Source organism: Camelus ferus, chromosome 3 (assembly GCF_009834535.1).
Source record: "Camelus ferus isolate YT-003-E chromosome 3, BCGSAC_Cfer_1.0, whole genome shotgun sequence".
Classification (NCBI taxonomy): Eukaryota; Metazoa; Chordata; class Mammalia; order Artiodactyla; family Camelidae; genus Camelus; species Camelus ferus.
This window is the reverse complement of record NC_045698.1, coordinates 112,913,165-112,930,248: the sequence shown is the minus strand read 5'-3', so window position 1 is coordinate 112,930,248 and position 17,084 is coordinate 112,913,165. Positions and strand designations below refer to the sequence as shown.

General features: G+C 45.8%; 1 protein-coding gene across 1 annotated transcript; it reads left to right on the top strand.

Moving 5' to 3' along the window:
- The first annotated feature begins 247 nt into the window (after positions 1 to 247).
- Positions 248 to 15,624, top strand: IL12B (interleukin 12B). The gene is made up of 8 exons (XM_006177970.3): positions 248 to 1,614; positions 5,488 to 5,575; positions 8,152 to 8,430; positions 8,992 to 9,109; positions 10,592 to 10,809; positions 12,272 to 12,429; positions 13,825 to 13,956; positions 14,524 to 15,624. The coding sequence occupies exons 2-7, from the start codon at positions 5,488 to 5,490 to the stop codon at positions 13,954 to 13,956; spliced, it is 993 nt and encodes a 330-aa protein (XP_006178032.1). The 5' UTR covers positions 248 to 1,614; the 3' UTR covers positions 14,524 to 15,624.
- The last annotated feature ends 1,460 nt before the right edge of the window (positions 15,625 to 17,084 follow it).

Below are 17,084 nucleotides of genomic sequence, written 5' to 3'. Positions count from 1 at the left end.
CGTATCATACAACTAACATACAATGCAACCTACTTTGTTCAAATAACTGTATACCTTAGATATACGACGTTTCGCTTTGTTGGTTAACTTAAGAACTTCCCGTCCACTTTAAACCTAGAGGACAGAGGAGACGGCAGGAGGCCTTCTGAGCTGGAGGGAGCGTCTCCGCCCAAGCCAGAGCACAAGGTCGGATAAGCAGTGGGACTGCCGGCTCAGCCGGCCCCGCCCTCCCACGGAGAGAGGGAGGAAGTGTGTGGCTGGGAAGCTCCGCCGCTCTCGCCCGGGTTTCCCGTTTTCCCCGTCTGAGACTGCGAGGAAAGTCAGTGCGGAAATCCGCGCCCACCTTAAGCCCGGCCGGCCCCAGGAACTTCCCTCGCGGCTGGGACCGGGAGCCGGGATGGAGATGTCCCCTGGGGGTGCGCGCCCGCGCTCGGGGCGCCTCGTGGGGACCGCCTCGCAGCAGCGCCCTCTGTCGGCGGCGTACGTATTTGCGCACAGCCCGCGTCTTTCTGCCTGTAGTATTTGGTGTAGGTGTTGGTGTTTATTATGTTCCTTCCCTGTGCAGACGGGGAATGGGGGTATCTAACACCGGTGTACACCTTGGCACCTCTCTTAGCAGTGTTAAGTTCTGCTGGAAACTTCGACATAGTGCTTCTAGCTCTGTGCATCTGTGTAGAGCAACTGGGGCCATAGATTTGTGTGCAAAAGAGTGTGAAGATACAGTCTGGGTGCCCAAAGGGGTGTGCCCTGAGTGTGCCATCAGTTGTCCGTATGCCTGACTGCATACTTCACGTTTTGCTCCCACCCATCTATGAGTACCTATGACCGTAAACAGTATCCCTGCATATTTGAGTATTATTAGTGATATACACATGTTTAATACTTACCGTCTTCGCACGGCTGTGTCTGTAAGAACGTGCAGGGGTGTGTGTGGGTGTGTGTGTGTGTGTGGTGGGTACATGGAGCACAATGGGTGGTAATGGTGTGTTTCTGAAATCCAGCTGTTAGAGGAAGAATGAGGGGAGGGTGCTTGGGACATACTGAACCTTTTGTCCTTCATCTCATCCTCTTTGACTTCAGGAAAACCATAGATATTGCTTTAGGGCTCCCTCGCATACAGTTGCTTGATCCTGACCTGAAGTCAGCCTCTCCTGCATGACCTGTCCTTGGCTTTCCTTCTTCTTTGGCCTATGGAGCCCAGGGAGGCTGCCTGTTACTGTCTCTAAACTCTTTGGCAATGATGTCAACCCAAAGAAGTGAACATCCTATCTCCTTCCTTTTTCCCCACCCGAAAGTCATTTCCTCTTAGTTCACTACCTGGGATTTTGATGCCTGTGTTCCCTCTGCGTTATTGATACACACAGAGGGGGGGAAAAAAAGGAACTTCTTGAAATTCCCCCAGAAGGTTTTGAGAGTTGTTTTCAGTGTTGCAACTTGGAACAAATCAGTTTCTAGTTTAAGTTTCCATCAGAAAGCTTGGTAGGAGAAGGGTATATAAGCTCCAGCAGCAGCAGCAGCAGCAGCAGCAGCAGCAGCAGCAGCAGCAGCAGCAGCAGCAGCAAAAGACACAGCAGCTTGAGAGCCAGCGAGCCCTGCAGCCTGCCCAGAAGCAAGGTAAGCGCCCCCCAGCCCTTGCCACCCCTTCCACAGGCCCTCAGGCTGTCCGGGGTAGACACCATCGGGGCGCTACCCCTGTCCCGGGCATCGTGGAGGGGGTTGATTGCCTAAAGCATTCCAGATGACTGACCTGCTGGGACACTAGTGAAAAGTCAGTGCTTTGGGGACTAATGTGTAAAGTATTATTTCTAAAAGTCAACTAATTGTAATGGTATACTAAGGGCTGTGAACAAATGCACATATGATAGAAAGGTTTGTTCTGTCTTGTTTTAAAGTGGTGTGTATATATAGGTGTGTTCCTCTGTGTTAATAATCATCAGTTAAAGGATTGTGTAGAGTTAAAGTGAGTGGTGCTTCCCTTATTATTGTAAATGTTTTGAAAGCCCTTCATTCAGGAAGTAATAATGAATTTAGTAAATAATTGAATTCCTACTCATGCCTCATCATTAGATGTTACAAGCATCCTTGGTCCTGTATTTGTGGTGGGCTTCATAGTTGTGACAGTCAGCTAGATTGATAGTTGGGTTATCCAGATCTTTTGCATTAACTACCTTTGGATTAATTAATCACTTAAAAAATGGGAAGCAGCTCCAATATTAAAAACCACTTTCTGAAGTTTTAAAATCTGTGAGAAGGGAAAAAAAAGATAATCTTTACTGGTGTCTTATAATTTCCCAGGTAAACTGTGTGCAACAATTTTCAGGTTAAAAAAATCATGATCAGGTTAAAATATCATTTTGACAGAGATGACTAAACCTCAGCCGATGACCCATTTTTTTTTTTTTTTTCAAATAAGGGATTTAAAGATATTAGAAAGAATTCGGGCAGCCTCTTAAGAGTTTGATTTACTGGGGTTTGAAGTTTTACGACTTCTGTCTGTTTATTCATTCTTCTTAATAGCTAATGAAATCCCTCTAGGCTAGATTCTCTCTGCTAGACTCTGGGGACATAGAGTGGAATAAGACAGATGTGATTGCTGCCATGGGAGAAAAAGACAAACATGGAAGGGGTAACTGTAAGACTGCAATTGTAGTAAGCGCTATGAAAGGAGGAGTGGGGCTCTGAGAGGAAACAGCCGGGAGTCGCGACTTCATCTGGGCACCGTGCAGGATACTTCGTGTGACTTATTTCATTAACTCTTCACCACAACAGGGTGCCCATTTTACACTTTAAGAGTGTGAGGCTTCAAGAGGTCGAGTGACTTGCCCAGAGTCACGCAACTAACAGAGCTGGGATGCCAACACAAGTCTGTGTATCTCTAGCACTGGGACCTTTTGCCTGTGCCACCCACACCTTCTGGGACCATGTCTTTTTATTTTTAAATAGTCATTCTCTTTTCTAATTAAAAAGTAACAAAATAACACTTGAAAAAGAGATGCCCAGCCTAGCATCCTTGGCATGCCCATGTTGGCACCAGCGTTAGGGAGCCTTAACACAGGACCTGGAGTCCCTGCATCCCTCATCCAAGGGTTTCAAGAGTTTAGAAAACCTATGAATTACATTTTTAAATGTTTAATCCTTAAAACTCTCAGACTCAGCATGCCAAGAAAATGTGGGCTGTGGGATCCAACCTGACAACACTTTGAGATGGGTGTTATGTCCATTTTACAGCTGAGGAGACTGAGGCTCAGAGAGTAATGTGACCAAATTGTACCACCAGTGAGTCGTGGAACCACAGTTCAAGCCTGTAGTACCAGCTGCTCTAGAGAACAACAGGGTAACTGCATGCTGTGGTTTCCCCTGGGTGTGATTAAGAAAGTGACCCCCCACCATCTCCACCTTCTGCTAGTGTCTTGTGTCTTTAAAATACATCTCTGAAAATGAGAGGTGTTTCTTAGAACCATCACCAGGGTTCCCTTGACCCTGAAGTGCAATTCACCTGAAATTCTCAAACACAGCTGAGGCCCTGAGAGGAAGTACTAGGCACTTAGCCAGAGGGAAAAACCCAGTGTTAAGAGAGCAGAGCGGAATCACCAGGAGGTGCCAGGAATCTCTGTTGTTTCCATTCCCAGAGTGCCAACACCTGGGTTTTGTAGGCCTGTATAATTGCAGTACCTCTATGGGCATTTCCCTGTGGCCAGGCACGACATTTTTGTCTATCCATTGTATATAGCACAGAGAGATGTCACATTTTTCCTTTATGTCTTCCCCTAGGTACAAGCTAACATGTTTGTTTAGCTTCCATGATATGTCATCTCACTGCATTCTCCCAACAAGCCTTTGAGATGGGTATTATGCCCATCTTACAGATGAGGAGACTGAGGCTGAGAGAGTAATCTGGCCAACATCACACCACTAGCGAGTGGTGGAACCAGAATTCAAGCCCATGCTGCTTGACACCAAATGTACTGACTGGTGCTCTGTGGCAGCTAGAACTTCGCTACAGTCTTAACTTGGACTAAACTGACAGATGTGCCCGTGAAATTTCCCTGCTGCGGTGACAAGAGCACTGGCAGTGGACAGGGAAGCCTGACTTCTAATCCTGACTCCACCACTCACAACCTTCATAATCTAAGGGAATAAAGGACATGACAAAGTTCCCCTAGGATTAGCAGCAGTCTGACAAAGCCAGGATTTGTCAATATTCAGTCACCCAACCAAGGGGTGCTCAATTTTAATGTATTTGGCCGAAAACTTTGAGTCTTGTTCTTCATTTAGCCCAGTGGTTTCTGAAACCACGTTCCTACACAACTGGTGCCCTCCGAGATGGATGGAGGTGTTACAGACTGAAAATCATACTCCTCTCCACCTAATTCACAGGTGGGGTATAATTTTCAGTCTGAAGATTTTCATGCACCCTAGATACTAACGTAGACTGAGTTTCACTCTGTAAAATGGTGGGTGATTTAGCACAAAATTATGCATTTCGTTAGTTCATGGTAGTTCTATTGGTTTTTTTACGTCCTTCTCCCAAAGAACAGACTTAGCATGCCGAGATTTTTCTTGATTTTTCAGAGGCTCTGGACCCAGATTGTGGATTAAACTAATGGATCTCAAAGAGTGGTCCTCAGGCCAGCAATATTAGCGTCTCGTGGAAAGTCGTAGGAATGCAGATTCTCAGGCTCCACCCCCAGACCGGATGAATCAGACATTCTAGGGTCAGGGAGGGGGAAAGGGGCCAGCAATCTGTGTTTTAGCAAGGCTACCAGTTTGGGAACCACTGGCTACACTATGTGGGAGGAACTGACCTTTAGTTTGGAGCGGTTGCGATTTAAACACGGAGAAAAAGCAAATCTTTCCAACGAGGGCTGGACTCATTGCCAGAACTTGAAAGATCATCTTGGTGGTACCCTTCCCCACCAACCCAAGTCTTTGAGTGCTGGGTGTCACTGCACATCTTGCCTTGTAGCTTCTCTCCCCAGCTGGAGGGGGGGTATTGAACACACTGACTTAAGAAATATTTGCTGAATGAAAGTATTTGCTCTTAGAAGTCAAGAGCCAGGTAAAAATCCATTTTCACTCTCAACTGCTCTAGCTCAATGCCCTTTATGTAGGAAGTACCAAGTAAATAAAGACTGAACGTCGATCCAGACAAGGCACGTTGCATCCCTGAGCTGTAGGTGTCTCATCTTAAAAATGAGAGGATTGTATCCCACTGCTGGCCTTGGGTCTCTGAGCTCCAGATAGTCTGCGGTTCTCTATTTGGAGATGTTCTTGCCCACAGACTGGCACAGGGCTCCTGGGATTCACTGAGTATTAACCTGACAGTGTAAAGAAGATAGAAGAGGATAAAGATGGAAGACAATATACATAGAATGTGAATACGGCTTCCAAAGGTGACTGCCTAACGATTGACTTTCTCTCTTCTCTTATCCCTCCTCTTCTGTCTCTCTTCCTCCTTCTCCTCCTCTGTCTCTCCCCCTCCTTCAGATGCATCCTCAGCAGTTGGTTGTCTCCTGGTTTTCCCTGGTTCTGCTGGCATCTCCCATCATGGCCATTTGGGAACTGGAAAAAAATGGTAAGTAGCTTTTCCTGGTACAATTACTGTCTTTAACTGTATAATAATAGTTACTATTTATTGTGCTCAGCACCTCATTTAATTCTCACAACAATCATATGAGATAGGGACTGTGTGTAGCCCATTTTATAGATGTTAAAAATAGAGGCCACCAGAGATGAAGTAACTTACCCAGTTTCACATACCTGCTAAGGGCGGAACAGGAACTTGATCCCAATTCTGTCTCGCTTAGGTGCTTGTGAATTTAAGTATTTGAGGAAGGTTTTACAAGAAGGACATGAAGCAACTGTTGCCTTTGTCCTTGGAGCGCTGAGCAAGAGGAAATAGGCATATATTTTAAATGAAGGCACTTCAGCTGATGATCAGAAACAGTCTTTCAACAGTGAGGAAAATACAACACTCGAGTGGGTACCTGAAAAAAACTTTGGACTATTCCTCCATTCTTTTTATTTTTAATGATCAACTAATTTTTTTTATTGAGTTATAGTCAGTTTACAATGTTGTGTCAATTTCCAGCGTAGAGCACAATTTTTCAGTTATACACGAACATACGTATATTCATTGTCGCATTCTTTTTTGCTGTGAGCTACCACGAGATCTTGTATATATTTCCCTGTGCTGTACAGTATAATCTTGTTTATCTTAACAATTTCGGGAAGATAACAGTCCAACAATCCCCACTCTGCCCCAGAAGGATTTGAGAGTGTTAGCCCTTCCCCTGAATAGAGACAAGGGCCTGAGCCAGGTGATTATCCCGGGTGCCTTCCAACCCTGGGATTTTTAGTGAGCTCAGGAGTCCTGGCCCTTGCATAGCCCACCCTTCGTTACTTCTGATTTGGTAAACCACAGAAATTCCAGAAAGTCAATGTGAGAAACGCTGAGAGACTTGCGACTTTGGAGACCAGATGAGATGCCGCCAAGCAGTGGGTTCTAGACATGCCTCGTCAGGCTTCCTCCTGCAGCTGCCCTTGGGCCAGGGTCTTGAACTTTGAGTCTTAGCTGTGACAGGAATACACTTGTGCTGTTCAGTTGCCAGTGGGACAGAGAAAAACTAGAGGCAGCCCAAGGTGCCACGTGGCTTTATGTCCGCTCAGGTGTTTCCTCAGATGCTTTTTACCCCTTATGTCTGTTACCCATTCAGTAGTTATAAATCTCTTTGGTGTCGGGGGAGAATTGTGTATTCCACAAGGCTTTATGTTTGGATGCCAATCACAAGAGCCACCAGGTCCAGAGCATTTAAGGGCGCTGTGTCAAGCTCGTAGGTGAATTAGCTTGTGCAAGCCACATCTCCACCTTCTGGAACAAGCACTAATATGTTGCTTATTTTAAAGATGATGACACTGGAGCTTAGAGTAATTACCCAAGGCCACAGGCTAGTGTAACAGATAAAACTGAATCTAAACCCAGACCTGTGTGACTCCAAAACCCAGGCTCTTAACCACTATGGCTCTCAAACTTGAGTGGGTTTCAAAACCATCTGAGGAAGTGAAAAACAGATCACTGGGCCTATCTCAAAGTTCCTGATTCAGCAACTGAGGTTTTGCATTTCTAGTCCCAGGTAATGCTGGGTGGGTGATCCTGCTTTAAGAACCACTGCATTAAACAATTCTATTTAACCAATAATTGATGCATGAATGAATGAGTGAAGCTTTGGTGTAACATACTCTTTGAAATACTGTATTAGGCCATTCCTCAAGTGCCAGTTTAGATACTTGGATTAAAAATCCAACGCAAAGCTGCAGAGACCAAAGTTCTGAGATATGGCTCTTGTGTTTCTAATTTGATGTAACCTTGCTTAGCCTCTTGGTCTCTGTACCCTCCTCTATGAAATGGGGAGACTAAGATCTCCTGAGCTGCCCCAGAAGAGTATAAAATAGCTTTAAAAAACACGGAATGAACGTCTCCATTGGTGAGTTTCATGCAGCAAGAACTAAATCCTTAAATCCTCATGGAAAATTCTCTGCGCAGTTTTCTGACCTTTGGTCTGTCAATAACAATAACAAAGAACTCGGAGTTTGCTGTGGTGGGCCCTCTGCTAAGTGTTTTACATGCTTTTTTTCATTCAGTCCTCACAGCCAAACCTATGATGTAGGTACTATTATTATGGTCATTTTACAGACGAGGAAACTGAGGCTCATGGTGATTTAGTATCTTGCTCCTAGCTATCCAGCCACCTGGTAGGGACAGGACCTCAGTCCTGGTCAGTCTTCCTCAACACTTACTCCCTGTGAAAGTGAACTGTGCTCAAAGTCTCTTTATCTCTACCAAGCCTTTGGCAAACACTCTTGTGCTGTTTGCATTTTTTTGGTGTATCAAGGCCTTCCTCATCTGCCAGCTAATCAGAGGTTAATTATTACTGGCAGCCTCCTTGTTGATGGTAGCTGTTAAACGCTGCTTCTCTCTTCTATAACCTTGAACCCCAGTTGGGGCCCAATACCCTGAGACCATCTCCATAAGCATTTGCTATTATGAGCAAGGTTGTGCTTCAGCCGTGCAAATGCGCAGGTGGTTCAAAAAATACAGTCCCAGAGTTCATGGAGCTTATAGTCTGGTTCTCCAATCCCTGTGTTCTCCAGTTTATGTTGTAGAGTTGGACTGGTACCCTGACGCCCCTGGAGAAACGGTGGTCCTCACCTGTGATACCCCTGAAGAAGATGGTATCACCTGGACCTCAGACCACAGCAGTGAGGTCTTGGGCTCTGGCAAAACCTTGACCATCCAAGTCAAAGAGTTTGGAGATGCTGGGCAGTACACCTGTCACAAAGGAGGCGAGGTTCTGAGCCATTCACTCCTGCTGCTTCACAAAAAGGAAGATGGAGTTTGGTCCACTGATATTTTGAAAAAGGACCAGAAAGGTAATTCCATTCTCTTGGATAGTATCAATTTTCTCTTTCATTTCATAAGAGATTTTTTTAAAAAAATTTAAAAGGCAAGACATGATTAATGTAGTTAATGAAGTGATACCAAATCCTTTACTAAAACCACCCAAACCCTACATTTTCCTTTGCTACACATTTTGGGTTATTAACCATCAAAATCTCTTGTTGAGAGAGTTTCATGGGGAGTCTGGAAACTTGCTGAGGTTCTCTGTAAGTAACAGTGATATGATTGGATGGCTAATGGAAGTCAACGAACATGTATGGTGTATAACTCAGCACTGGGCTTTAGAAAAATTAATACCTCCCTCCACTAGTTAGGTGTGGAGTACACTCTACAGAATCAGCATCCTAGGGGGTGACTTCTTGTCCCCCCTGAGCCGCCTGCCAGCGGAGCAGCAGCGTTTTCCAAGGAAATAAACGGAAAAACCTTTACTCTTGTACCGTTCAGTGACCTGTGATTCATTGCAATAAAACTCTTTGCAATTTTAACAGAAAGAAAACCCCTAAATATTGAATTTTTGTTCTTTTCAAATCCAGAACCCAAAAGTAAGACCTTCCTCAAATGTGAGGCAAAGAATTACTCTGGGCATTTCACCTGCTGGTGGCTGACGGCAGTCAGTACTGATTTGAAATTCATTGTCAAAAGCAGCAGAGGGTAAGTGAAACCACGCGGATTTCTCAGCATTTTTCTAGAACTATCTCACTAAGAAAATAAGAGCAATGTAGCAATGGCCTTTCAGTTAATGATGGGGGAAATAAAGTCAATTCTGTATTTTTGTCAAATTCCCACCCCTTTACCCCTCCCCACACCCCCTTACCTAAATTAGGAAAAGATCATGGGGATTTAAGCTAATTGTCTGAACAAATGTGTGCATCAGAACAGGATATATGATTGGGGTCTGGAATAGCTCCTGCTGTGTTTGAACCCATTCATCCAAACTGCCTGGCGATGGGTGCATCGTTAAGGTCATAGCACCTGAGGAGGATAAAAGGAGAAATCGAGGCTACCAAGGGCTTGCCAAAATGGCACCTCCAATTGAAAATAGATACAAGAGCTCTAGGGCGTAGATCTTGAAAGCCCTGAGGCCGACTCCAAAACTCTGCATGGCCTCTAGACATTTTCCCAGGGCCTCTTCAACTCCTTTCTCTTCAGCTGACACCACTCATCTGAAGTTCACTGTTCATCCAGTGCACTTGGGCTTCCCTAGGAAACCAAGTCTCGTGGATACAGGACCTATGTTTGTGCCTCTCTGTGAGTTCCTTCCATCACATCTAAGTTCCTGAGCAAAGTTAGGATAACGGAGCAAACCCGGGGTGACCATCCTGGCCTGGCCACTATGTAACTGATATAAATTAACTTCTGCGGGCGGGGTGGGTCTTACCTTTCCATCGTTAAAATGAAAACGCTTTACTGCAGACTTGCTTACACAAGTGCACAGAGACATAGATGCAAGGGTTCATTGTGATGCTCTTGGTAATCAGCAGGGCAAAGGCTAAAAAAGCGTGGTCCCCGTATAGTGTGCAGGCCTCAAAAGGAATAACCCGATCCACGTGGCCTGTTGTGGCGCACTCCCCGCAACATGTCCAGAAGGGGGAAAGATCCTTATTTCATAAAAAATAAAATCTATGCGTGTATGCATATATACGTGTGGATGTATGTTTGCTTTGAATATTCATAGAAGAATGTCTGGAGGGACACAATGAGCCTTGAATAATATTTATGTTCAGGGGGTGTAGTTAGGTTTAAAAGGGGGGTTAGAGTTAAAAGAGGCATACACATTTCATTTATACACATCTTTATCCATTTAACTTTTTTAAATTGGTATGTATTGATTTTGGAATGCAAGTCAGGAAAATGAATTAAAATTTTTATAAGGAGATTTTTTCACCAGGGGCTTTGGATCTACACATTTTCAGACTCATTTAAGTCAGAGGCACATAAGTGCCGAGTTGTTTCTCAGCATTTTTATTAACTTTTGAAGCCGAGCTTGTTCTCGTGGGAAGGGCGGTTTCTTAGCCCCTTGGGAGAAAACCAGCCAGTTGGAGAAATTGTGTCCTCAGACAGCTGTCCGGCTCCAACTGCTAGGGACTCGCCTACAGACGTGTGACCCAGGATGTTGTCTGTCTTTGACTCCAGCTCCTCGGACCCCCGAGGGGTGACGTGCGGAGCGGCGACACTGTCAGCGGAGAGGGTCGGCGTGGAGCACAGGGACTACTGGAAGTACACAGTGGAGTGTCAGGAGGGCAGCGGCTGTCCAGCCGCCGAGGAGAGCCTGCCCATCGAGCTCGTGGTGGAAGCTGTTCACAAGCTCAAGTACGAAAACTACAGCAGCAGCTTCTTCATCAGGGACATCAGTGAGTTGGCTTGATTCCGTGTGCTTAATAAGGACAGATGCCGCCCGTCACGTGTTCGCCATGCCCCGTGCACCCAGGTGGAGGGTTTACATGCATTCTCTCTTTTATTTTGCATCCCCCCAAATAATTACGCTATAGATACTATTACCTGCATTTTAAGGAAGAGGCAATTGAGCCTTAGATAGGATAAACAACTTGCCCCAGATCTCACAGCTAGCAGCTCTGACCCAGATCTGCGCCACCAGGAAAAGCAGGCTCTTGGCTGCACTTCTGTTCTCCTGCCCAGGCAGCTTCCAGGCTGAGTCCAGTGCAGCCCCTCAGGCATAATATTCATATGCAGAAACAGAGCTTTCCCTACTAATTGCAATTGTTCCCAATGGTCTTCCTCTAGGACTTGAAAAAGAGGCTTCTTTATTGGAATATAAACCCCTCCAAAATGGATGTCAAATTTTTTTTAATCGGCAGATGGAGATTTTGCCATTTGTCATTTCATTTCCTTTATCATTTCTCCAGTGAATATACTGTATGAAATAAAATATGAGGGAGTCACAGAGCTTGCTCTGGCATGTGTGGGGGCATTGCCTTTGGTGGGAAGGAGAGGGTTGGGTCTTGCTCACATAAGGTGGCCAGGGGAGGTCTCCGGGAAGAGGTGGCACTTAGCCGAGTCCTAAAAGGAAAGATGTCACTGTGTTAAGAACAGACGGAAGCATATTTGTGGAGCATCTGCTCGGAGCCGTGGTCTTGGTTTGGAGAGGAGCTGGGGAGCCCAGAGCCAGTTCCGCGGACTGTCTCACCTCCTCTTATCTAGAAGAGGATCCAGGACTACTTGAGGACAGAGTCTTTCTGACACTCACTGCCATGCTTTCCGTGCACAGTCCATTGGCTGGCACATGATGGGGGCTCATTCGTTATTTACTCAATCAGTGAACGACTGAGTGTAAAGACAATGCAGCTGTAACTGCTACAGGACAAGTCAGGGTCAGGTTCCATGAAAAGACTAGAGAAGGAGCGCTAGGTGGAAAATCTCTCACTCATCCCCAGCAAGAGGTGAAGTCCTGTTCTGAGTTTGGTGCAAAGAGGGGGACTGATTAAAGAGAGGGTAGTCCTTCACCGCATTGCCCCGATGTGAAAGCCATGTTGTCTCTAAGAACTTTCCTCTGAGCACCACGCAGAGGTGGTTCCACCACCAAGGCCCATAGGATTGTGCAGTGATGAGGAGGATTCTGAGCCTCTCTCGGGTCCATCTGTAAAGGAGGTGGCGGCTGGTGAGGACTGCCTCCCACAGGGCACCAGCGTCAGTGCCAGCAGCAGGGGTGCCTCGCGTCTGCCAGCCAGGTGCCCAGAGAAGTTAAGTAGCCATTATAGGGACTCAGGGTGAAGGCGGAAGTGGGATCAGAAGCCAGAACTACCTTACTCCAAAGCCCCATTAGGAAAACAAAGGGTGTTTCTCTCTCTTCCACAGTCAGACCAGACCCACCCAAGAATCTGCAGCTGAAGCCATTGAAGAATTCTCGGCATGTGGAGGTCAGCTGGGAGTACCCTGACACCTGGAGCACCCCACATTCCTACTTCTCCCTGATGTTTTGTGTGCAGGTCCAGGGCAAGCACAAGAGAGAGAAGGTAAGATGTGGCTCGGGTGCTGTCTATTCTGTGGTCTAGTTTACGGAGGCCCACATCAAGGAGACGATTAAGGACGTTAATAATAGTGAGTGTTTATTTGGCACTTTTTATATGCCTGAGACTCTGCTAAAGGTGATATATATATGTATATCTCACTTAATCCTCACAGTAACCTTAGAAAGGCAGGCAGGGTTATTTGTACCACTTCATTGGTGAAGACACTGAAGCTCAGAGAGGTCACGTGACTTGCCCAAGGTCACCCAGCTAGGAAGTGGCAGAACCAGGACACAAACTCAGTCTCCAGGACACCAAGGCCAGGCTTCTAACCACCCTTCTGCCTCCAGCATGGTTGATCATTAGTGCTTGCTCTCAGAATGGGTCCTAACCTAGGAAATCTGGGCTCTAGGAGCCTAAAATGGTTGTTTCAAATGAATGACTCTAACAGATGATAGTACATTCATGCGATGCCTCACCCAAAATAGGTAATTCCTGCCTGTTCCACATATTGTGGAATTATTTCATCAAACAGAATGTTGGCATTTACATAGGCTTAAGACACTGGCTTTCAAACATTCTTGCCTGAGCATTATAATCCCGTGTTCCCAGAGGCCCTTTTATACAGCCCAAGACTCCTCAGGACCCCAGTTTCAGAAATCACTGGATAAAAAGCCTTAGTCAGAATCATGTTTAGCATGTGGTAGACATTCAGTGATTCAGTCACTCCCTGAGAATTTTTATGTGTGAAAGGGAAGGGCTATTCTGGAGTAGATTTTACCTAAATATTATTTGAAATCTTCCCTATGTAAGATCTGTATCATTAATAGGTGGTCTATATAGAACATTTTCTACATAGTTAACTGCTTTGCTAAGAGCTTTACCTGATTCTTACCTGTGACTTTTACGACTCTATGATGGAGTGATTATTGTTATCCCTCTTTTATAAATGAGGAAACTGAGACACAGAGAGCCTAAGACATTCTCCTGTGGTCACACAGCTAATAAGTAACAATGCCTAGATCTGAACACAAATTTTCTGATAAAAGGATCAGGATATGGTCATTCAGAATATCCTCGGGACAGCCAGAACAAATCTGTCCCAGTCTCACCGTTGGCCTGATACTGAGGTGAGTGCATATGGGGCCTTCCGTCAAGGCAGCTGTGTGAGAAAGATGAAAGCCGGACTGGTCTCTTCCTCAGGGCTTCCAAAGTAGAAAAGCTGTATCTGTGTTGAGAGCTTCCGTCAGCAGGTGGCGCAAGTTGTATGCACTCCCCTACGAACAGCGCGTGTGGTGCCCCTGACACCAAGGTGCGGTTGTTCTGGGAGACTGTGCTTTGCCAAAATGTGCCCGGCCCACCTTGTGACTGCGTTGCCAAAGATTTCCCTCTCCTTTGCAGAAAGACAAACTCTTCGTGGACCAAACCTCAGCCAAGGTCACGTGCCCCAAGGACGCCAGCATCCGCGTGCAGGCCCGGGACCGTTACTACAGCTCGTCCTGGAGCGAGTGGGCGTCTGTGTCCTGCAGTTAGGTGAGCGGAACCGCGAAGCCCGTTCCAGGCCTGCACACTCCGTGTATCCAGGGGCAGGGCAAGGGCGGGGGCGTTGCGGGACAGGGAGGGGGATGGCACACAGTCGCCAGACGCGGCAACATACATTTGTTCCTTAACAGATATATATTTGATGCCCATAGTATTCCAAGCACTGTGCTGGACACAGGGATACTGCAGTAAAGAAGACAGGCGCAGGTCCTATCCTTTCAGAGGGGAAGGCAACGAGAGAGAGCAGTAGCCAAGGGGCAAAGCATGGGTGACCTGCAAGATGTTTCCAAGAGTCAGAATCTTCTCCGGGGACAACTGGGGGGCCACTGAAGAGCTTTAAGCAAGAAAATGACATGATCAGATAGTCTTTTAAGAAAACGCTCAAGAGAATCTCTGGCAAGCATGGTATCAGCAAAATCCTAGGCCACGTAAGGAAGGGCTGGATCCTCTGACATGGAATCCCCAAAACCCAGTTGCCCCAGATAACATGTTATGTGAAATAAGAAGGGTTTGCTGCCAAATTTCGAATCCACATAGACTTTCAACATTCTTTTTCAGGTTCTAATCTCAGGATGCAATCAATCTTGGAGGAGAAGTGGAAGCCATTATGCTATATTTTTAAAAGACACAATAGAACAGACCCCCAAAAGATATTTTTCTACCAATTTGCTTTTTTTTTAAGGATTATAAAGATGTCTTTGCTATATTTTTATATTTAATTGCTAAATGCCCACTGGAACAATCAGCTCATTTATTTCTAGAGTTTCCAGCTAACAGGTTGCAACTGACTTTTGTTCTATTTAAATATTTAAGTAATTTATGTATTTATTCATTTATCAGTTATTTAACATTTGTGCGCCAAGATGTACGTTTCACACACTCACGACCTCATTTATAAGGAAAGGGCCCTATTATGCAAAAATGTGACCTTATGTGTTATTTATACTGACAACTTTTCAATCGAGGCTGCACGTGCCTCAGTTTTACAACAACCAGCAAGAACACAAGGTTCTGATGCCAGCGCCAGAATATATTTGTCTTGGATGGGAACACAAGAGATAGTTAAATAGAGTCCTGGAGACGCGAACCCATTTGAGGAGGTCCTGGAGACCAGATGTTAGTTCCTGTGTCCATGAAGACTTCCTTGAAGTGGTGGTGATCATTCAGGGCTACTTGAACCTCTAAGCAAGTTTAGTCTTTGGATGCCTGAACTGAGAAAGGTCTTAAAAAAAAAAAAAAATGACTGAATTTGAAATTCAGCTTCAGCCTTCCTGGCAGTCCCTTCTCCCTTCTATCTGTAAGACATAGAGAGTGACATGGAGATGTTGTAAGTGTCAGGAAAGTAAAAAGATCTTACGATTCGCGAGGGAAGACAAGTATAATTATGGCCAAGGACATAAAATTGTCAGACTTGCCGGTTGGTCCTTACTAGCCACACGAAGAAGCAGACAGGTGCGGAGAAAACAGCCAAGGGTCTCTCACTTGTCAGCGTGAGGAACGTGACGAGCGGATGTGACCGGAAAGTGCCAGGTCATTAAAATGCTACTTTTAAGTAATGAATGTGCTCTCTGTAAAATGATTCCGTTTGCTTTCTGTTTACTTATTTATTTTTATATTCTGATGGTGAACTAATAAAAATATAACTCTTCTTTGCAATCATTGAGTTTTGAGCTTTCTCAGCTGACTCGGTATCCTTGTTCCCACGTTTACCACGGCTGCATTACTTTCCCCCCGACTGTTGAAGAAATTCCCCTCCTTGAAGCAGTTCCATTTCTAGATCTGTGTGTGGAATGGGCCCTTTCCCTTTATGGGAATGTCAGTGTCTTGCTGAGCTGAGGGACTGCCCTTGGGATCTGACCACGGGGATCTCTGCAAGGGCGCCGAGCTGTGTTATTTAGGGGTTAGATACTCTGGCTTCTTTCCCCTTCTAACCTGGAGTCCACTGTACTGGCTTCCCACTTGGTAAAGCCATGGGCAGCCTATCCCACAGGCCCAGCTCCAGTGTTTGCTGAGGCTTGCCCATGCGTCTGAACACGTGCTAACCCTTGGGGTTGAGGAGTTCCGGAAAAACTTGGGTTGCCGCTCCCAAACAGTGCCCGCTCCTGGCCCAGCTGAGAAGACAGGGATGAAAAGTTAACTTCAATCCCACTGAATGCTAAAATGTTCCTTGTATATGGTGCCCAGGGGTTAGAATGAAGGAGAAGGGTCAATGTAATCTGCAGTCACTCGGGAAGGCCCCATGGATAAGAGGAGGTACCCACTTTGGGCTCAAAGAATGGCCAGGGTCTGCCAGTTTCTCGTGGAAAGGGTGAGTGGTGGGACCGGAGAGAACGGTGTCCATTCTCTGCTCTCTTCAGAACCTAAGTGTACACATCCGGCTTCCTTGCAATGGCAAAGTAATTATAATAAGGATGTTTGTTTACATTCCTTATTTTAAGTGTCCCCCAGAGCCCTTACTCCACCTACTCCTGGCCTGGAGGAATGGTGGGAAGTTTCTACCATACTCATCCAACATTTGAAACAAAGCATCTTGCGTGATAAGCCCACACTGGATAGCGCATGGTTGGTTAATAATGTGTCCTCCCAAGGGCCTTTCATCTAGAGATGCCAAAACACTAACTGAGCACTTAATAAACAATGCTAACCAAGAAAAAACAATCACATTTCGTAAGCAGGGAGACCTGGGGACCTTTCCCAAAACTTCGGGCCAGCCCGGGGCAGGCTCAGATGTTCTGCCTCCCACCATGCCCAGTGCTTTCCCAGCACGACCGCTCAGCAGTTGATTATTTTCAGTTGCACGTAAGCAATGTAGAGGTCTTCTCTTTGGAAGGTATTTTCCGAGACAGTCATTTTTATTGGGAAGTTAGCCACTATGAATGTATCAAATGTCCTAGCAAAATTGCTCAAGACTGGGGACCAGCAGCCTGCTGGTTGTCCAGTCAGTTTTCACCCCCAGCTGCCTTCTCCCCTGGTGTCCCTCCTCAGCTCAAAGGTCTGGAAGCGAAATCATCACTTTCCCAGCTGTTGTTGCTGCCCGGAAAGGCCATAAGACCCAAATTCTGGCTCATGAGATATAAGAAAATTTTTCAGGGAGTTTTGCTGATAAACAACGGAGTTAT